General features: G+C 46.3%; 1 protein-coding gene across 2 annotated transcripts in view; it reads right to left on the reverse strand.

The window, feature by feature from the left end:
• The window catches only part of GGNBP2 (gametogenetin binding protein 2), a 333,171-nt gene that overhangs the window by 163,717 nt on the left and 146,196 nt on the right, over positions 1-23,258 (reverse strand). For both annotated transcript variants that reach the window (XM_044288263.1, XM_044288262.1), the window contains exon 5: positions 15,142-15,255. In XM_044288263.1, coding sequence (XP_044144198.1) covers positions 15,142-15,255 — 114 coding nt within the window. The remainder of the gene's footprint in view (positions 1-15,141; positions 15,256-23,258) is intronic.

Raw genomic sequence — 23,258 nt, forward strand, 5'->3', positions numbered from 1 at the left:
GCATAATGCAGGCATTTCCAGATGGCCTCAAACCGGGAGCCTGTCATAGCTGTACTGTAAAGTGGGGTCTGGTAGAGGACATCCCCACTCCAGTAATGCCTGACACTAGGTTTCTTGACTACGCCCATGTGCAGCACGAGGCCCCAAAATGTCCTCATCTCAGCTGCACTGACCGGGTCCAGCCACCGGACCTAGCCAAAAAGGAGTCCGGGTGTTGAGCAACAAACTGTTGGGCGTACAGGTTTGTTTGCTGCAAAACAAATTAGATTTACAAATTAGATTTACAAAGTGGTCACTGAAAAAATAAAAATACTAAAAATAGTCGTATTCAGTGAAGCCCACTGTGGAAATCTGGATTCCTAGTTAACCTACAAAATCAGGAATCACTGGCTCAATACACTCTGGGATATACCAGACAAGTTCACCGGCAGGGGGCTCCGGTGGATTTAACTGGTGGGCTGGAAAACTAGAAGAGCCCCAGAGCTGCTCGTACTAGGGCGGGCCATAGGGTCCTTAGCATGGTGGTCCCCTTGCTCCGCCTGGCGGCGTGTCCGGCGCCTTGGGGGCTCATCATCGCTAGATGAGGAGCAGTACGCGGATGACAACAGGAAAGTGGGGTCATCCTCATGCTCACTGGGGCTCTCGGACTCTGAGGCAAGCTGGGCGTATGCCTCCTCGGCCGAGAACATCCGGCTGGCCTTAGGGGAGTGTGCGTTAAACATTATTTGGTGTGTGGGGGCATGGGTGTTCACGGACTTGCCCTAAACCTAACACAAAAAATAAAATGAGGGGAAAAAAGTCAAACTCAGCAGTGGGGTGTGCGATGCGCTAACAGTGGCCGGGCGCTAAGAGTGTCAGCCACAGTCAGCGTATGCAGGGTCTAGGAGTGTCGCCCCGCCCCCCAGGGGGAACCTAGGGTCACACAGTTTTTTTTCCCACCAACTTTCCCTGAATATCCCTGCCTAACCTAACCTGTCCCAAACCTTTCCCTAAATACCTTAGTGAAGGTAGTGCTGGGGCACAAATGGGGGTGCTGGCAATGATTATCCCTGTTGCTGGCTCTGGAGATCGTGCAGGGCTCCTCTCTCCTTGGCTTCCAGAAACAAAAGGAATTAAGAGAGGAGCGCTGCAGTAATTTGAATAGCCCGCCCCAGCCGACCAGTCAGAGCCGATCCAGAGAAGTGATGTCACCATCACCTCTCAGGATCGCGATTGGTAGTGTATTATCACACCACCAATCACCATCCTGTTCCGGGTTATCGGGTCCCCAGAGACCCGAATAACCCAGAAACGCAGCAAACCGCATGTGTCCTAAAGTAACGGTACATACAGTGCTGCCCATAATTATTCACACCCCTGGCAAATTTTGACTTAAAGTTAAAGTTACTTTTATTCAAGCAGCAAGTAATTTTTTGACGGGAAATGACATAGGTGTCTCCCAAAAGATAATAAGACGATGTACAAGAGGCATTATTGTGAGAAAAAACAAAACAAAAAAACATTCCTTAGCCTTTAATTACATTTGAGCAAAAAATACAAGATGTTCCGCACTGTGGAAAATCTCAGAGGATGTGTTCAGAAGCCAAAAGTGACACCTGTGCTGGCCAGGAGGATAGTTAGAGAGGTGAAAAAGAATCAAAGGATCACCATCAAGGCCATCCTGTTGAATCTTGGCTCTGCTGGTGGCAATGTCTCAAAGCAGACAATCCAACGGACACTGCACAATGCAGACCAAGGAGGACTCCACTACTCCAGATAAGGCACACAAAAGCTCGCTTGGCCTTTGCAAAAGCTCATCTGGACAAAGAGGAAGACTTCTGGTCTTCTGTGTTATGGTCAGATGAAACAAAAATTAAATTGTTTGGTCACAATGACGTTTCCTTCATTTGGCATAAAAAAGGAGACGCCTTCAACCCAAAGAACACCATACCCACTGTCAAACATGGTGGTGGGAACCTAATGCTTTGGGGGTGTTTTTCAGCCAATGGACCAGGGAAGCTAATCACAGTAAACGGCACCATGAAAAAAGAGCAATACATGCAGCTTCTCAACGATAACACCAGGCAGTCTGCAGAGAAACTTGGCCTTGGGCACCAGTTGACATTTCAGCATGACAATGACCCAAAACACACAGCAAAAGTGGTAAAGAAATGGTTAGCAGACAACATTAATGTTTTGAAGTGGCCCAGGAAGACCCCAAACTTGAATCCAATTGAGAATCTGTGGAGGGAGCTAAAGATCAGGGTGATGGCAAGACCCTTCAACCTGAAAGATTTGGAGCAAATTGCTAAAGATTAATGGGCAAAAAGACCTGTGGAGACATGCAAAAAGCTGGTCTGCAATTATACGAAGCTTTGATTGCTGTAATAGCCAATAAAGGCTTTTCTATTGATTATTGAGAAGGGTATGAATAATTTTGGACTGGACACTTTTTGCTCAAATGTAAATAAAAGCTGAGAAATGTTTTTTTTTTCCCACACTAATGCCTCTTGTACATCATCTTATCTTTTGGGTGACACCTATGTCAATTACTTACTGCTTGAATAAAAGTAACCAAGTCAAAATTTGCCAGGTGTATGAATAATTATGGGAAGCACTGTATATCATGCCGTACCGGTACGTCATGTGTCCGGAACAGGCTAAAAAAGACAATTATCAGCCGGACAACCACCTTTACTGTAATAAATATAACCTATACAAATGCATTATACTAAATACCATAATTTTCTATAAGATGCATTTTCCCCCCCAAAAGTGGAGGAAAAGTGGCAGTTCGTCTTAAAGTCAAAATGCTAACCATCAGCATACAGGAGGCAATGCACTGGTTCTACTCACCCTCCCTGGTCTACTTCCAGGCCCCACTCTGCACTCTGTCCTGACTGCGTACAGCGACTACCTCAGCTAAAAACACAATTTGATGTAGGTGTGTGTTTTATTGACAAAAAAAATTAATGATAATTCAATGTTTTGGGTGGAAGTGACAAAAAAAAAAAAAAAAGCAAATTAGCGGTTTCGATTTTTTTTCCCCATTACTACATTTACCGTATGAGATAAATATTTTGATATTTTAATAGTATAATAGTATGGGCGTTTAGACATGAGACTATGCTTATGATGTTTTTATTTTATTTTGGGGAATGGGGCGATTTGAATATTTATATTTTTATAGTTTTAAAAACTAACCCATATCATTAAAACCTATAAAAATATTTATCCCATAAGACAAAATGATATATATGAGGGGGCGGACAAAATTTTAAAAAATATATTAAAAAAATGATCTAATAATTCTGTGTGCAAAAAGGACAGTACTATTAAAATATAAAAAGTATTTATCCCATACAGCAAACAAAAATAAATAAATAAAGGCTGATCGAAGTTTTTTTTTTTTGTTTTTTTTTTGGGGGATTGCTTTACTTTGGTCGCTAATCAAAATAGTATCAATGAAAAGTACAGGTCACATCTCCAAAAATTAGCCTTCACAAAGCTCCATACACATAAAAGTAAAAGTTATAAGGGTCAGAATACGGCGATGCAAATAAATATTATTTTTTTTTTTTTTACAGTTCCACCCCCAATGAAAAACTGAATTTTTATCGGGTGAACCACAGCTATGTGAACAGTTTGTCCCTGGTGACAAATACCCTTTAGGAACTGCATGGGTCCTAGGGCTGCAGCTAACGATTATTTGAATAATCAATTAGTTGCCGATTAATTTCTACGATTAATCGGGAAAAACGACAAAATTACGACGACACTTATGGGGGATCTGTGGACGACACTATTATGGGGGATCTGTGGACGACACTATTATGGGGGATCTGTGGGTGGCGCAGTTATGGAGAGGGGGATCTGTGGGTGGCGCAGTTATGGAGAGGAGGATCTGTGGGTGGCGCAGTTGTGGAGAGGGGGATCTGTGGGTGGCGCAGTTATGGAGAGGGGGATCTGTGGGTGGCGCAGTTATGGAGAGGGGGATATGTGCACTGTTATGGGCATAACAGTGCACAGATCCCCCTCCCCATAGCAGTGCCATACACAGACCCCCCCCCTACCCATAGCAGTGCTATACACAGACCCCCCCCCCCTCCCCATAGCAGTGCTATACACAGACCCCCCTCCCCATAGCAGTGCCATAGACAGATCCTCCCCCCTCCCCATAACAGCCCCGGCCCCGATGCTTTTACCTTTTACAATGACGCTCCAGTAGCAGGCAGAGCGGACGGCGGCGTAACGTCACTCACTCATTTGACGCACCTGCTCCGCCCACTTAATGAATGAATGAGGCGGAGCAGGCGCGTCACATGAGTAAGTGACGTTACGCCGCTGTCCGCTCTGCCTGGCTGTTACAGGAGCGTCATTGTAAAAGGTAAAATAAATATGCAGTGACCACCCGCCCGCATAGCAACGAATCGGCGATTATTCGATAACTGGATTCGTCGACAACGAATCCAGTTATCGATTATAATCGATTAATCGTTGCAGCCCTAATGGGTCCTATCATTCTTTCTCTGCTACACCACATTGAATAAATGGCTCAAAAAACTTTGATTTCATTATTTCTTCATTAGATTTTTCTTGGGGCTGGAGTAACTTGGGATAACATAACCTGTGTAAATTCAGCATTCCTGTAAATGCTAAGGACTGCTGGCCATTATATTACTATTATAAGTGATCTACATACCAAGAAAAACTGGGAGGATACAGATCATGACCTCTAAGTATGTGAAAACTGAAGAAGTCTCACATTTTCATGCATAGGTACCCACTGCCAAAAATAATTTGTGCTGTGCTTAGCACGGATCATATCACCCCCCTTCCACTTCAGTTCAGGAAAGGGGGCTGACAGTACAGATCTCTTTAACCACCTCCCGACCGCCTAGCGCAGGGATGCATCCTGCAGGCGGCCGGATTATTCCTCCTTCACGAGATGACGCGTATATCCGGCCCGCACACGCGCAGTGCTGGTCGGGAAAAGTCGTGGAAGGCTTTCTTCACCTGCCTGCCATCCAATGATCAGCGCTGGCAGGTTGGCGACTTAAAATAAATTATAAAATATAATGTGCTAAATGGCTTCTGTGCTCTCTGCTGGGTCCTTTTCGTCGGTTTGTCCCAGCAGAGAGCACAGATCACAGTGAGTACACCAAACACAACATATTTAGCCCCAGATCACCCCCCCATCACCCCAATTAACCCAGTATGGGGTCAAATTGTATAAGCTCTGAGAAAGGGCCACAGGCTATACGCACAAATTTAGTGTCTATGAGGGTAAAGATCAGAACCTGGAGCCGGTCGGTTGCCCCGACTACCTGGGGAGCAGTGGGAAGACCGTCTGGGACTTGGTGTCACCCTTATTTGGCAAGGGGTACCACCTTTATGCGGACAATTTCTACACAAGTGTGCCCGTCTTCAGGCATTTGTTCCTAGAACAGATTGGCTGCTGTGGCACCGCGCTTCCCTCAACGGCTCATTACCACCCGTCTTGCAAGGGGGGGAGAGGGCTGCCTTTTGTAACGAAGAACTGCTCGCGGTGAAATAGAGAGACAAGCGTGACGTTTACATGCTCTCCTCCATTCACACAGACACGACAATCCAAACTGAACGGGCAACCAGTATTATTGAAAAACCCCTCTCGGTCCACAACTATAATTTGCTCATGGGAGGGGTGGACTTCAATGACCAGATGTTGGCTCCTTATTTACTCAGACGCAGGACCAGACGCTGGTATAAGAAGGTGTCCTGGATACAGGAGGTTCCGTGGCCCAAACCACTAGTGTAGTGAGCTGTCTACACGAGAGACATTTCCCCTATGTCGTTGCTGGTACCTCAAACCAAGAGTCACCCCGAAAAAGATGTTGTGTCTGTAGCAGGGCTGGAATAAGGCGTGACACACGCTATTTCTGTCCTGACTGCTCTGACCACCCTGCCCTATGCTTAGGGGAGTGTTTCCGGAAGTACCTCACACAGGTACACTTAGTATAGGGATTGCATGACACAGGACAGGCACACAGGGGTGGGGGTGTCTAGTCGCAAATGGCAACAAGACTAAAAAGTTTTGTAGCCATTTGTAAATTCTAAGTCGCATTGGCGACCATTTTGGTGGCCATCTGGAGCCCTGATATACCCATGCTGGGTGAGAGAAATATCTCTGTAAAATGACAACTTTGTATAAAAAATACACCCCAAAACACATTGCCCTACTTCTTCTGAGTACGGCGATACCACATGTGTGACAGTTTTTTGCAGCCTAGGTGCGCAAAGGGGCCCAAATTCCAATGAGTACTTTTAGGATTTCACAGGGCATTTTTACGCATTTGGATTCCAAACTACTTCTCACGCTTTAGGGCCCCTAAAATGCAAGGGCAGTATAAATACCCCACAAGTGACCCCATTTTAGAAAGAAGACACCCCAAGGTATTCCTCGAGGGGTATGGCGAGTTCATGTAAAATTTTATTTTTTGTCACACGTTAAAGGAATATGAGACTTTGTAAGGAAAAAAAATAAAAATATTCAATTTCCGCTAACTTGTGACAAAAAATAAACTTCCATGTAGGGGTGGGCGGTATAGGCGATATGAATTTGGGCCACGATATGGATTTTCGTCATATCGCCGGACTGCGATATGATCATTTTCTCCTAAGCCGGCCAGAACAGCGGAGGGAGGAGGAGGGAGTCCCTCCCCACTGTGCGCGGCTGCCGCTGAACACCAATGAGGACAGAGTAGGAGGAGGAGGGACTGTGGCCACTGCGCCACCAATGAATGTACTGGCCATATCCCACAGGGTCGCCCCCCCCCCCCATATCATTGGTGGCAGTTTGCAGTTCCGATCGGAGCCCCAGCAGGGGCTCCGATCACGTGCGCTGTGGCCGCCGATCGGAGCCCCTTCTTCTGTCTGTGCGGCGGATTGCTAATGCTTACAGCATTAGCAATGTGCCGCACAGACCTATGAGAAGGAGCGATCGGCGGCCACAGCGCACGTGAGTATAATGCGCTGCTCACTAACATACCATGGCAGCCAGGACTTCAGTAGCGTGACTCCTGGCTGCCATGGTAACCGATCGGAGCCCCAGCATTACACTGCTGGGGCTCCGATCGGAACTGCAAACTGCCACCAATGATGGGGGGGGGGGGGGGACCCTGTGGCCTCTGCCACCAATGATTAATACTGAGGGGGGGAGGGAAGGAGGGGGTTTGTGTTACGAGGAGGGAGATCAGAGGCTGGAGGGGGGCAGATCAGAGGCTGGAGGGGGGCAGATCAGAGGCTGGAGGGGGGCAGATCAGAGGCTGGGGGGGGCGGCAGATCAGAGGCTGGGGGGGCGGCAGATCAGAGGCTGGGGGGGGCGGCAGATCAGAGGCTGGGGGGGGCGGCAGATCAGAGGCTGGGGGGGGCGGCAGATCAGAGGCTGGGGGGGGCGGCAGATCAGAGGCTGGGGGGGGGCGGCAGATCAGAGGCTGGGGGGGGGCGGCAGATCAGAGGCTGGGGGGGGGCGGCAGATCAGAGGCTGGGGGGGCGGCAGATCAGAGGCTGGGGGGGGGGGGGCGGCAGATCAGAGGCTGGAGGGGGGCAGATCAGAGGCTGGGGGGGGGCAGATCAGAGGCTGGGGGGGCAGATCAGAGGCTGGGGGGGCAGATCAGAGGCTGGGGGGGCAGATCAGAGGCTGGGGGGGCAGATCAGAGGCTGGGGGGGCAGATCAGAGGCTGGGGGGGCAGATCAGAGGCTGGGGGGGCAGATCAGAGGCTGGGGGAGCAGATCAGAGGCTGGGGGGGCAGATCAGAGGCTGGGGGGGCAGATCAGAGGCTGGGGGGGCAGATCAGAGGCTGGGGGGGCAGATCAGAGGCTGGGGGGGCAGATCAGAGGCGGGGGGGCAGATCAGAGGCTGGGGGGGCAGATCAGAGGCTGGGGGGGGCAGATCAGAGACTGGGGGGGCAGATCAGAGACTGGGGGGGCAGATCAGAGACTGGGGGGGCAGATCAGAGACTGGGGGGGCAGATCAGAGACTGGGGGGGCAGATCGAGACTGGGGGGGCAGATCGAGACTGGGGGGGCAGATAGAGACTGGGGGGGGCAGATAGAGACTGGGGGGCACATGAGAGACTGGGGGGCACATGAGAGACTGGGGGGCACAGGAGAGGCTGGCGCCATGGTCAGCTCCCTGCTGTTGTGTGCACAAAGCACAGGGCAGCAGGGAGAGTGTAAAGTCCTATTCACCCTAATAGAGCTCTATTAGGGTGAATATGACAAGAGTTCTAGCCCTTAAGGAGGCCAATAGTTAATAAATAAAAAGTAAAAAAAAACAAAAACGTTTTAAACAGAGGCTGGGGGGGGCGGCAGATCAGAGGCTGGGGGGGGGGCGGCAGATCAGAGGCTGGGGGGGGGCGGCAGATCAGAGGCTGGGGGGGGGCGGCAGATCAGAGGCTGGGGGGGGGCGGCAGATCAGAGGCTGGGGGGGGGCGGCAGATCAGAGGCTGGGGGGGGCGGCAGATCAGAGGCTGGGGGGGGGCGGCAGATCAGAGGCTGGGGGGGGGGCGGCAGATCAGAGGCTGGGGGGGGGGCGGCAGATCAGAGGCTGGGGGGGGGGGCGGCAGATCAGAGGCTGGGGGGGGGCGGCAGATCAGAGGCTGGGGGGGCAGATCAGAGGCTGGGGGGGCAGATCAGAGGCTGGGGGGGCAGATCAGAGGCTGGGGGGGCAGATCAGAGGCTGGGGGGGCAGATCAGAGGCTGGGGGGGGCAGATCAGAGGCTGGGGGGGCAGATCAGAGGCTGGGGGGGCAGATCAGAGGCGGGGGGGCAGATCAGAGGCTGGGGGGGCAGATCAGAGGCTGGGGGGGGCAGATCAGAGACTGGGGGGGCAGATCGAGACTGGGGGGGCAGATCGAGACTGGGGGGGCAGATCGAGACTGGGGGGCAGATCGAGACTGGGGGGGCAGATCGAGACTGGGGGGGCAGATCGAGACTGGGGGGGCAGATAGAGACTGGGGGGGCAGATAGAGACTGGGGGGCAGATAGAGACTGGGGGCACATGAGAGACTGGGGGGCACAGGAGAGGCTGGCGCCATGGTCAGCTCCCTGCTGTTGTGTGCACAAAGCACAGGGCAGCAGGGAGAGTGTAAAGTCCTATTCACCCTAATAGAGCTCTATTAGGGTGAATATGACAAGAGTTCTAGCCCTTAAGGAGGCCAATAGTTAATAAATAAAAAGTAAAAAAAAACAAAAACGTTTAAACAGAGGCTGGGGGGGGCGGCAGATCAGAGGCTGGGGGGGGCGGCAGATCAGAGGCTGGGGGGGGGCGGCAGATCAGAGGCTGGGGGGGGGCGGCAGATCAGAGGCTGGGGGGGGGCGGCAGATCAGAGGCTGGGGGGGGGCGGCAGATCAGAGGCTGGGGGGGGGCGGCAGATCAGAGGCTGGGGGGGGGGCGGCAGATCAGAGGCTGGGGGGGGCGGCAGATCAGAGGCTGGGGGGGGGGCGGCAGATCAGAGGCTGGGGGGGGCGGCAGATCAGAGGCTGGGGGGCAGATCAGAGGCTGGGGGGCAATCAGAGGCTGGGGGGGCAGATCAGAGGCTGGGGGGGCAGATCAGAGGCTGGGGGGGCAGATCAGAGGCTGGGGGGGCAGATCAGAGGCTGGGGGGGCAGATCAGAGGCTGGGGGGGCAGATCAGAGGCTGGGGGGGGCAGATCAGAGGCTGGGGGGGGCAGATCAGAGGCTGGGGGGGCAGATCAGAGGCGGGGGGGGCAGATCAGAGGCTGGGGGGGGCAGATCAGAGACTGGGGGGCAGATCGAGACTGGGGGGGCAGATCGAGACTGGGGGGGCAGATCGAGACTGGGGGGGCAGATCGAGACTGGGGGGGCAGATCGAGACTGGGGGGGCAGATCGAGACTGGGGGGGCAGATCGAGACTGGGGGGGCAGATAGAGACTGGGGGGGCAGATAGAGACTGGGGGGGCAGATAGAGACTGGGGGGCACATGAGAGACTGGGGGGCACATGAGAGACTGGGGGGCACAGGAGAGGCTGGCGCCATGGTCAGCTCCCTGCTGTTGTGTGCACAAAGCACAGGGCAGCAGGGAGAGTGTAAAGTCCTATTCACCCTAATAGAGCTCTATTAGGGTGAATATGACAAGAGTTCTAGCCCTTAAGGAGGCCAATAGTTAATAAATAAAAAGTAAAAAAAAACAAAAACGTTTAAACACCCCCCCCCCCCCCCCCCAATATAGAAAACAATATATCGCACATGCTTAAAATGATATCGCAATATAGATTTTAGGCCATATCGCCCACACCTACTTCCATGAACTCACTATGCCAATCAGCGAATACCTTAGGGTGTCTACTTTCCGAAATGGGGTCATTTGTGGGGTGTTTCTACTGTCTGGGCATTGTAGAACCTCAGGAAACATGACAGGTGCTCAGAAAGTCAAAGTGCGTAAATTAATATTTGTTTGCACCATAGTTTGTAAACTCTATAACTTCTACCCAAACCAATAAATATACACTTATTGCATTTTTTTTTTAATCTAAGACATGTAGAACAATACATTTTGAGAAAAATTTATATAGAAATGTTACATTTTTCAAATAAAACTACAACAGAAAGTGAAAAATGTAATTTTTTTGCCCAAATTTCGGTCATTTTTGATTAATATAATTTTTTTTTTTTTAAAAAGTCAGCAGTAATGAAATACCACCAAATGAATGCTCTATTAGTGAGAAGAAAAGGAGGCAAAATTTATTTGGGGGGTAAGTTGTATGACCGAGCAATAAACCGTGAAAGTAGTGTAGTGCAGAATTGTAAAAAGTGGTCTGGTCATTAACCCCTTAAGGACCAGGCTCATTTTCACCTTAAGGACCAGGCCATTTTTTGCAAATCTGACCAGTGTCACTTTAAGTGCTGATAACTTTAAAACGCTTTTACTTATACAGGCCATTCTGAGATTGTTTTTTCGTCACATATTGTACTTCATGACACTGGTAAAATAAAGTCAAAAAAATTAATTTTTTTTGCATAATAAAATACCTAATTTACCAAAAATTTGGAAAAATTAGCAAATTTCAAAGTTTCAGTTTCTCTACTTCTGTAATACATAGTAATACCCCCAAAAATTGTGATGACTTAACATTCCCCATATGTCTACTTCATGTTTCAATTATTTTGGGAATGATATTTTATTTTTTGGGGATGTTACAAGGCTTAGAAGTTTAGAAGCAAATCTTGAAATTTTTCAGAAATTTACAAAAACCCAATTTTTAGGGACCACTACAGCTCTGAAGTCACTTTGCAAGGCTTACATAATAGAAACCGCCCAAAAATGACCCCATTCTATAAACTACACCCCTCAAGGTATTCAAAACTGATTTTACAAACGTCGTTAACCCTTTAGGTGTTGCACAAGAGTTATTGGCAAATGGGGATGAAATTTGAGAATTTCATTTTTTGCCTAATTTTCAATTTTAACCCATTTTTTCCACTAACAAAGCAAGGGTTAACAGCCAAACAAGACTGTATCTTTATTGCCCTGACTCTGCCGTTTACAGAAACACCCCATATGTGGCCGTAAACTACTGTACGGCCACACAGCGGGGCGTAGAGTGAAAGGTACGCCTGTATGGTTTTTGGAAGCCAGATTTTGCTGGACAGTTTTTTTGACACCATGTCCCATTTGAAGCCCCCTGATGCACCCCTAGAGTAGAAACTCCATAAAAGTTACCCCATCTAAGAAACTACACCCCTCAAGGTATTCAAAACTGATTTTACAAACTTTGTTAACCCTTTAGGTGTTGCACAAGATTTAATGGAAAATAGAGATACAATTTCAAAATTTCACTTTTTTGGCAGATTTTCCATTTTAATATTTTTTTTCCAGTTACAAAGCAAGGGTTAACAGCCAAACAAAACTCATTATTTATGGCCCTGATTCTGTAGTTTACAGAAACACCTCATATGTGGTTGTAAACCGCTGTACGGGCACACGGCAGGGAGCAGAAGGAAAGGAATGCCATACGGTTTTTGGAAGGCAGATTTTGCTGGACTGGTTTTTTTGACACCATGTCCTATTTGAAGCCCCCCTGATGCACCCCTAGAGTAGAAACTCCAAAAAAGTGACCCCATTTTAGAAAGTACGGAATAGGGTGGCAGTATTGTTGGTACTAGTTCAGGGTAGATATGATTTTTGGTTGCTCTATATTACACTTTTTGTGCGGCAAGGTAACAAGAAATAGCTTTTTTGGCACGTTTTTTTTTTTGTTATTTACAACATTCATCTGACAGGTTAGATCACGTGGTAATTTTATAGAGCAGGTTGTCACGGACGCAGCGATACCTAATATGTATACAATTTTTTCTATTTATGTAAGTTTTATACAATAACTTCATTTTTAAAACCAAAAAATTGTTTAGTGTCTCCATAGTCTGAGAGCCATAGTTTTTTCAGTTTTTGGGCGATTATCTTGAGTAGGGTCTAATTTTTTGCGGGATGAGATGACAGTTTGATTGGCACTATTTTGGGGTGCATATGACTTTTTGATCGCTTGCTATTACACTTTTTGTGACGTAAGATGGCAAAAAATTGCTTTTTTTGCACAATTTATTATTTTTATTTTTTATGGTGGTCACCTGAGGGGTTAGGTCATGTGATATTTATATAGAGCCGGTCGATACGGACGCGGCAATACCTAATATGTATACTTTATTTTTATTTATGTAGGTTTTACACAATGATTTTATTTTTGAAACAAAAAAAATGATGTTTTAGTGTTTCCATAGTCTAAGAGCCATAGTTTTTTCAGTTTTTGGGCGATTATCTTGAGTAGGGTCTAATTTTTTGCGGGATGAGATGACGGTTTGATTGGTACTATTTTGGCGTACATGCGACTTTTTTGATCACTTTTATTACCTTTTTTGGGAAGTAAGGTGGGCAAAATTTCAATTTTCTCATAGTTTTTATTTTTTTATTTTTATGGCGTTCACTGTGCGGGGAAAGTAACATGACCGTTTTATAGATCAGGTCGTTACGGACGCGGCGATACCTAATATGTGTAGTTTATTTTTTTTTTTTTAATTTTTATTCAGTGATAAATGTTTTTTTTTTTATCTTATTTTTTTTCACTTTTTTTTTTTTTTTTTTTTACCCAGACCCACTTGGTTCTTGAAGATCCAGTGGGTCTGATGTCTGTAAAATACAGTACAGAACCTATATAGGTATCTGTACTGTATTTTACTTACACTGAACAGATCTATGCTTTCAGCACAGATCTGTTCAGCACCATGGACAGCAGGACGCCTGAGCAGGCGTCCTGTTGTCATGGGAACCTTCCCCGTCTGCTCAGTTATGGTCAGAACTGCGCAGACAGGGAAGGGTAAGGACGGGGCTCTGGGGGGGCTGTCTGGGGGCTCTCTCCCTCTCCATCGGGGGGCTGCAAAGGCACAGCAGCCCCCCGATCGGAGAGGGAGGGAGCTCCCTTTTACTGTTAACCTTTTCCATACAGCGGTCCGTACGGACCGCTGTATGGAAAGGGTTAAACGGCTGACATCGCATCAACGATGTCAGCCGTTTATACCAGGGTGCCAGCAATGTGCTGGCACCCTGGTATACCCACTGTACACCAACGATTATTCAATGGGAGGCGGGCGGGGGATCGCAACGCCCCCACCGCCTGCGACACCCCCCCTGCACCACCCGCTGCCATCAAATCATGCAGGGGTGCAGGGGGGGTGTACTATATTGATTTTAGACACTCTAAAGTTTCTGATCCCCGCGGAATAGCGCAGCAAACCGCAGGTCTGAATTGACCTGCGGTTTGCTGCGATCGCCGACACGGGGGGGTCACATGACCCCCCCTGGCGTTTTAACAGGATGCCGGCTGAATGATTTCAGCCGGCATCCTGTTCAAATTAACCCCTGCGGCGCCGGAATGCCGATTTTAAAGTCAGGACGTACCGGTACGTCCTTGGTCCTTAAGGACTCGGGAAATAGGGCGTACCGGTACGTCCTATGTCCTTAAGGGGTTAAGGGTGTTTAAGCTAGGGGGGCTGAGGTGGTTAAATCACAGAAGGCTATAAGCCTCACATGCAATGAAAGTCAACATATCCTTACATTCTTTAACTGCATTGGGCATTAGACAGCTGGAACATAATTTATGTACTGGGTTCATCTAGGTGTTAAAAGGGTTGTGCAGATGATTTATATTGATGACCTATCCTCAGGAGACCCTGCACCCCCAACTATCATCTGTTTGAAGAGAAGGTGATGCTCCATGTGAGCGCAGCTTCCTGATCATTATATGATGCCAAAATTTTTATACAATTTCGATACCCCAAAAATCTGGGTGCATTCCGTATTTGATGGAATGTCCGGCCCATAATCGAACAGTCCTAGTCGGATCCAATTTTTTTGGGCGACAAAAAAAAAAAAAAAAAAAAAGAAAAGGGCTTCAGTAACATCCTGGCTGCCATGGTAACCGATCAGAGCCCAGGATACCCACCACCAATGAAGAGGAGGGGACTCTGCAGCCACTGCCACCAATGATTTGGTGGCAGTGGGCAGGATGCCGGCTATATGATTCTGCTGCCGGCACCCGCCTCCTGTATTTGTATTAAAACGTTAACTTCCATTGGTGGCGCAGTGCGTCTGCCACTCTCTTTCCTCAATGGAAGTGTGGCACAGGGGGAGGGAGAGAGTGACTCCTTCTCCCCTGTGCTGCTGAAGGAACATAGCGTGCGCTGAGAGCAGCACGCTCCATGTTCTCTGATACTAGGCTGCAGTATCTGTAAAAAGGCAAATACCAATATCGTATAGATACAGGGACAAAAGTATCGATTGGGTATCAATATCTCGATACCCGAAAGAACCCTAGTTCATTACACTGCCCATTTAAGTTCGGCGTCTAAAGTTCGTGTTATCGAAGAATCGCATTACAGATTCCGCTTCCACGGACCATAAGTTATGGTCCATGGTAGCAGAATCAATAACGCAATTCTTTGATAACCCGAACTTTAGACGCCGAACTTAAAAACACAAGTTCGCTCAACACAGTCATCAACACTAAAAGCCTGCACAACCGCTTTAAGCAGTGCCTAAAACTGCAAAGCCCATTTAAGAAACCATAAAGCGCAAAAATAAAATATTTTCGTGTAGAACATACAATACGTACCTATGCTTACGAAGGTAATTTTCCAATGTTTCCAACAGACAAATGGAGTCAATTAAAACAACTTCATCACGGCATTCCTGTGACATTACTTCCCAAATATCCATCCAGTTTCCCCTGCAAATGGAAGGGAAAAAAATAAAATAAAACATTTTGCACATTTGTTCAACTTCCTCACAAAGCCAGTCAGTTAAGGCTACTTTCACACTTGCGTTAGGTGCGGATCCGTCTGGTATCTGCACAGACGGATCCGCAGCCTGCAATGCAAACAATGGTATCCGTTCAGTGCGGATCCGTCTGCATAACAGATTTTTCAGATCTGAGTTTAGACATGAAAACTCAGATCCGACAGTATATTCTAACACAGAGGCGTTCCCATGATGATGGGGAAGCTTCACGTTAGAATATACCAAGAACTGTGTACATAACTGCCCCCCCTGCTGCCTGGCAGCACCTGATCTCTTACAGAGGGCTGCGACCCGCACAATTAACCTCTCAGGTGCTCCCAGGCTGCAGGGGCCAGACCCCCCTCCCTCCCCAGTATTAAAAGCATTGGTGGCCAATGCGGTCCCCCCCATCATTGGTGGCAGCAGAGCAGCATTTCCGATCGGAGCCCCAGCGATTAAACTGCGACTCCGATCGGAAATGCCGCTCCGGGGCCAACAATGCTTTTAAGTCTGGCCCCTGCTGCCTGGCAGCCCCCGATCAGGGGGCTGAGATCCGCACAATTAACCCCTCAGGTGCCGCAGCTGAGGGGTTAATTGTACTGATCACAACCACCTGATCGGGTGCTGCTAGGCAGCAGGGGGCAGTTATGTACACAGTTCTTAGTATATTCTAACTTGAAGCGTCCCCATCACTATGGGAACGCCTCTGTGTTAGAATATACTGTCGGATCTGAGTTTTCACGATCTAACTCAAATCCGATGGTATATTCTAACACGCTCAAAATGGCTTAAATCACCTTTCTTTCCCATTCTGACATTCAGTTTGGTGTTCAGGAGATTGTCTTGACCAGGACCGCAACCCTACATGCATTTAAGCAACTGCCATGTGATTGGTTGACTAGATAATCGCATTAATGAGAAATAGAACAGGTGTTCCTAATAATTCTTCAGGTGAGTGGATACCGCACATGCTTAAAATTACATCACAATATGGATTTTAGGCCATATCGCCCACCCCTAAGCCAAGAGACTTACGGGACTTCCCAATGTTGGGCTGTCTCCTTTAATATTATAGGGATTAAGAGCACAGATTCTTGTGGAAGTCGAAGTCCCTTTGTCAGACTCTACTATATCAGATGAACTTTGTGTGCCTGAAAGGTGTACTTTTTCACTGCTGGAACATGCCCGGTTTTGCTACTTTATATGGACTGTGTATGAATAGTCACCTCAAAACAAACCTGCAGCGCTCCAAGTGTACCAATGACTTAGGATTCAAATAACTGTGCCTGTTTACATTTTTATTTTTAAATGTATATAGTAAATCTGCAACAAAAACCATCAAGTAACACATGCAGCTTTTGGTGTAAAAACACAATGGAATATTCTGCATTGTTACCTGCACCCATGTGTCGGCATCCTTATGGACACAACAACTGGGCATACTGTAGTTCATCAGAAAATCAGCCGAGGCAGATTTATGGACCATGTGATCTGACATCACCACAGGTCCTTTAGCCAGCAGCTCATGATTAAAGTATTAAGAAGAGACCGGCAGCTACGCGATCAAGAGGAGAAGGGGAGTTAATTATTTTTTAACCCTCAATTGACCACCTACTAAGCATTCTGTATTAATGAATGCTACTATTTTCCCTTATAACCATGTTATAAGGGAAAATAATACAGTGAATGACTGTCATCTTAGCAACCATGCGTGAAAATCGCACCGCATCCACACTTGATTGCGGATGCTTGCAATTTTCACTCAGCCCCATTCACTTCTATAGGGCTTGCGTTGCGTGATAAACGCACAATAAGAGCATGGATGTCAAACTCATGGCCCTCCAGATGTTGCAAAACTACAACTCCCATCATTCCCTGATAGCTGTAGTATGCCCAGGCATGATGGGAGTTGTAGTTTTGCAACATCTGGAGGGCCATGAGTTTGACATCCCTGATATAGAGCATGCTGCGATTTTCACGCAACGCATAAGTGATCTGTGAAAAAACACAGCCCCATAGAAATGAATGGGTCCAGATTCAGTGCGGGTGCAATGCGTTCACCTCCCGCATTCCACCCGTGCGGAAATCTCGCCTGTATGAACTCAGCCTAAAATTTATTTTTGGGCATAAAAGCCGAACGTACATGCAGTGCTCACTTAGAACTATTTCTAAGCACCGTGCATCCTGATGTATCATACCACAATCGTTGTATTGTTTTAAGGCTTAGACTGTAAGTTGCTAGCTCTAATTGATATGCAACCAAAGATGTAGCCATCACTAGCAAGGGCATGGCTCATATATCCTTGCAACTGATGGCTAGATCTCTGGTTGCATAGCAAGGAGATATGAAATAAATCGTTGGCAGGGAAAGGGCTACAAGTGTTTGTCCCATTATAACAAAGTAACTGATATCTATGGAATAAATGTCTGATTGACAGGGTCTGACCACTGGAGACCTATGCCAATAGCTACAATAGAGACCACGTTCTCCCATGTGAATGCACCAGTGGACATGCAAGGGTGATTCTGCTCTGCTCATATTTATAGCGTTCAGCTAGCGCTATAGAGCTGAATAGAAAGGTAGCACACGTGTTGCTGCTCCATTCAAGTGAGGGAACACCGGTCTCCATTTTAGTGATCGTCAAACCCCCACTGATCAGATACTTATTGCCTATGATGTGGTTGTAGAAAACCCTTTATGCTCCTTCCCGCTACAATTACATAAAAAATAAATACAATTTTAAAAAAATTGGGAAACAAGGAGTCAATAAGCCAAAGCTTTGACTTCTGCATTTTAAATCAAACACTACTTCATAAATGGCCAATAATTTTGCAATATCAAATTCACTGTAGTAAAATGGTAACATCAGGCTTTTTCTTACTATGATGTAAGTAACCAGGCTACTGAGATGGAACTTTAACAATGTTAGGCTACTTTCACACTAGCGTTCGATCGGATCCGTTCTGAACGGATCCGATCATAATAATGCAGACGGAGGCTCCGTTCAGAACGGATCCGTCTGCATTATATTAGCAAAAAAAAAAAAAGCTAAGTGTGAAATTAGCCTGAGCGGATCCGTCCAGACTTTTACATTGAAAGTCAATGGGGGACGGATCCACTTGAAGATTGAGCCATATTGTGGCATCTTCAAACGGATCCGTCCCCATTGACTTACATTGTAAGTCTGGACGGATCTGCACGCCTCCGCACGGCCAGGCGGACACCCGAACGCTGCAAGCAGCGTTCAGGTGTCCGCCTGCTGAGCGGAGCGGAGGCTGAACGCTGCCAGACTGATGCAGTCTGAGCGGATCCGCATCCATTCAGACTGCATCAGGGCTGGACGGAAGCGGTCGGGTCCGCTCGTGAGCCCCTTCAAACGGAGCTCACGAGCGGACAGCCGAACGCTAGTGTGAAACTAGCCTAAATTGGAATACAATTTCTGAAATCACTGACATTTTCTAAATTCCTGCAAGTAATTATGGAAACTGACAACATTTTTATTTATTTCAAAAATGTTTTTTATTGTTTCATAGACATATGAGTATACACCGATATGCATGACAAAATTAACAATTTCCAAAGCAAAAATACCTCGGCAAGCCTTTACATCAGCCAATATATTAGAGAAACAGATATAGATACAATCTGTACATTGCAATAACTGGTAAAAAACATGTTTTGGAGAACAACTCCAAAAAGAGGGGGGGGGGGGGGAACTTTGACAACATTTTGACGCAGGTTAAAAAGTCGAAGACTGGAAAACACTGTTATATACTTAAAGGGGTTATTCAACTCCTATAATGGACCCCCCCCCCCCCCCATATGCCCAGGAATCTCAGATTCTACTTAAGCTCCTCCCAGCACCCGCGTTGTTCCCGATACCCACACAGCTGCCACTGCTAGGGGAGCAGCCAATAGCAGGTCGCAACAGGGATGAGCCTCCCTAGCATCGTTTCATTTCGGTTTCAAAAAGTAGATTAGGTTTTAAAGCTATGAATGTCAGCAACATACTGGCAATGCTCCCCTCACAGGGGGAAGTCAAACAAGGTATAGAAACAGGTTATAATGGAAAATAATGTTATTAATCCAATATAGTCAAAATCACTGATATATTAGACAAAGTAAAAATATTCCTCAGTGACTTTGGATAATTTCAACAATCACAGCTGAACATAATAGTGTAAATCTGGAACATAGTATGATATCCAGGGAGACAATATTTTTTCAAAATGTATTATCTCATCCATATAAATGGCTGTACGCTTTTTATAGAGCATTATCTTATTAACCACTGCTTTGAGGCAGAGGGTTGATTTTCTCAACTGTTGTGCAATATGAATACAAACTGCCATGAGAATGTGTTGTAGTTTAAAAGGAGGCATTAGTGAGTTTAGGAACTTTAGGGGGTTTGTCTCCCAATAGTAATACAGATTAAGTTAAATGGGACATCTATAACTGAATGTAGAAGGTGGCAGACCCCAGATTTTTTTTTACCATCGTACAAGACCACTAAATATGTAGATATGAGCCTTTTTCTAAGCAGCCCCTAAAACACTGATCCAGAACATCTGGGTAAATTGCATGCAGTCTACTATGGATCATATATGCAAAACCTTAAGTGATGTCTCAGTTAATGAAACTTGCCAGCTATTTTAGTTTAAAAAAAAAAAAAAAAAAAAAAGTACAGCAGCAGTGCCAAGGTTTCACAGACCTAGTGAAATTTGTCGGCCTTCCACTGTAGCATAAAAGATAATTTAATTTATCTACGCATTGGGATCCTTTGATTTCCACATATAAAATCGGGAGAGGATGCCCAGGGAATTGGGAGTGAAATTTGCATATGGATTCCATAACGCTCAGTTCTAGCTTAGGGGAAGGGCTTATAAAGATGACAGAAAGTGGAATCTATTTTAAATAACGACCCAAAAATATTTGCGAAGGCCATAGCCTCCAGGCTACAAACATTTCTTCTGGAATCAATTCCGAACAAATGGGCTTCAGCCCTAACAGAAAAGCTAAAGATAAGGTAATTCAGGTTCTAAACCTATTCCAACACTGTAGGCTTAGAAACAAACCTCTGATACTGATCTCGACCGACGCAGACAAGACGCCAACCTTTCTTAATTAAGAACAGCACCAGGCAGGGTTGCCCACTCTCCCCTCTCCTATTTATTCTCTCTCTGGAACCCCTATTAGCAAAGGTCAGACAAAGTATCAATATGGATTCTGATTTCAATGTGCGCAAAGCTTCTGCTTACAGGGACCACATACTTTTATCCCCCCTTCCCCCATCATCGATCCTGTTAGATCCACCCCTTTATTAGTGGAGGAACTAATCCAATTTGGCAAATTCTCAGATTTTAAAATTAATTTGAATAAATCTGTCATTCATAATGTGAATCTCATCCAAGACTCCTGGGAGAATATCACCCCCTCTAAACCAGTTTCTCATCATTTTAAATATCTAGGCATTAACATTAGCAGTGATTTCTCCCAGAGAGATTCCCTCATTTTTTAAAGCTGTTTAAAAAACTTTCTTTCATTTGTATGAAAGAAGAGTCAATACCACGTAGCTTACCAAACCCTTATTAAACCTAAACATGAGGGTGGCCTTGGACTTAGAGTCCTACAAGAAAGCAACCCACATAGCTAGACTACTTGAATGAGCCGTCAACCCAAAAAGGAAACTATAGGTAGAACTGGAGGAGGACTGCCTAGGATTTTCCCTTTCCTACACAAACCTGAGGACGGGACAGAATCGATACATCTTTGGGGACATAATCACCTTACTAAACCATCCCTGTAAATGTAAAAACACAAAATGCAATCGCACATTGCAACCAGCACTCTGCCCAGCCTTTATGCTGGATGTTGAATAAGGCATTGGTGTACATTTTGGCCAAAGCGTAATAAGCCACTCACCGCGTCAAGGTTGCCTTCATGAGAAATGTAAATGCCTTAATTGGAACACTCCACCCCTTAAAGAACACTCACTTTTTGCCCTTTAAAAAAAAAAACAAATATATATATATAGTAATCATAAAAAGATTCAAAACTGTAGATCAGGGTGAAAATTGACATAGGGGAGAAAGGAAAAAGAAGAAGAAAAAATAAAAATAAATGCCCTGTTAAGCCAGGCTCGCCTTGGCAAACTTCTAGTTGAGAATAAACCTCTTCCCCTTTCAGACCGAAATAACCTCTTTGGTTCCACTAGACTCTCAGAAAAAAAAAATATACCCAATTTCTTTCTCCAATACCTGACCTTGACAGCAATCAACCTGCTTATAATACCACAAGTAGCAACCTGAAACACCTACACCTAAGGCTACTTTCACACTTGCGCTTGATCGGATCCGTTCTGAACGGATCCGATCATATTAATGCAGACGGAGGCTCCGTTCAGTACGGATCCGTCTGCATTAATAACTTAGAAAAATTTCTAAGTCTGAAAGTAGCCTGAGCGGATCCGTTCAGACTTTCAATGTAAAGTCAATGGGGGACGGATCCGCTTGAAGATTGAGCCATATGGTGTCATCTTCAAGCAGATCTGTTCCCATTGACTTACATTGTAAATCTGAACGGATCCGCACGCCTCCGCACGGCCAGGCGGACAGCGCTGCAAGCAGCGTTCAGCTGTCCGCCTGGCCGTGCGGAGGCGAGCGGATCGGAGGCTGAACGCCGCCAGACTGATGCAGTCTGAGCGGATCCGCTCCATTCAGACTGCATCAGGGCTGGACGGAGGTATTCGGGTCCGCTCGTGAGCTCCTTCAAACGGAGCTCACGAGCGGACCGACGAACGCAAGTGTGAAAGTAGCCTAGGACCGCCTCTGCTGAGAGCCATTTCTAGCATTTACCAAACTCATTAGCAGCTAACCTTGCCCCCAGTACATCACTAAATGGTCCAAGGAATTGGAGAAACCTTTTAAAGGATTATGAGACGGAAAACATCCTTAGACATTCCATCCTCTATGCCACCTTGCACGAATCTACAAGAAACACTTTAAATTAATTTCTAGATGGTATATGATCCCTTCGGTCCTTCACAGAATAAGTACTGAAAATTTCCCAGTCCTGCTGGAGATGTCTCAAGGGAGAATGAGCTCGTTTGGGTTCCAGTCCTGATGTCTGTGGTTCCCTGAAGGTAGCGGCCAAGTGTACCTGGACCTTCCTGGAGGTGCGACCAGTGAGCCAAGTTCATCCCCACCACCAGGGGCTCTGTGAAGAATGGGGCTCACTGGCTCCTCTGGTGTTTGCCGGTGCACTTGGTTCTGTGGCAGTTTTACCACTATTGCTTCACCTGCATATCATTACTCATCATTACTGTCATGTTCATTTATTACATGTGTAATAAAGTACTTTGTTGGTCCTGATCTGTATCGGCCTGTGTCCTGTTTGCAAGACGTTCCGGAGGTCTCTCTTGGGTCCCCGGAATGTGACAAACAGGCAGTCCCATTTATGCAAGTAAGTTTAATTTCTTGAAGATGGGATCATAGTTTTGTATAGGTCATCTACATTCTTAGTAATTTTATTGCCAAGATACGGTATATAAATGATTCCGGGTCTTAAAGCCAAAGTTTAGGTCGAATTCATAGTTTTGATGCCTTCAGTGTGAATCTACAATTTTAATAGTATAAAGAAAACTCTTTGAATGAGAAGGTGTGTCCAAACTTTTGGTCTGTACTAGGGCTGCACGATATGGGAATTTTGTGCGATTGCGATTAGGGCCCTAAAAATTGTGATAACGGTATGCGATGCGATATTTTAAAGGGAATTGTGCTAGAGGTCTATTTGCTTGGATTTTCAAGGCAAACGCACACAAATTACTGATAATGCTGAAATGTAGTTATGCTTAACTCAAGAACTGAAATGCACAGTGTTTTTTAAAATAAAACATATTTTACCAAATTAAATAACATTTGCATTACTGCAAAAGTACAAAATACAAAACTTGC

This window comes from Bufo gargarizans, chromosome 3 (assembly GCF_014858855.1).
Source record: "Bufo gargarizans isolate SCDJY-AF-19 chromosome 3, ASM1485885v1, whole genome shotgun sequence".
Classification (NCBI taxonomy): Eukaryota; Metazoa; Chordata; class Amphibia; order Anura; family Bufonidae; genus Bufo; species Bufo gargarizans.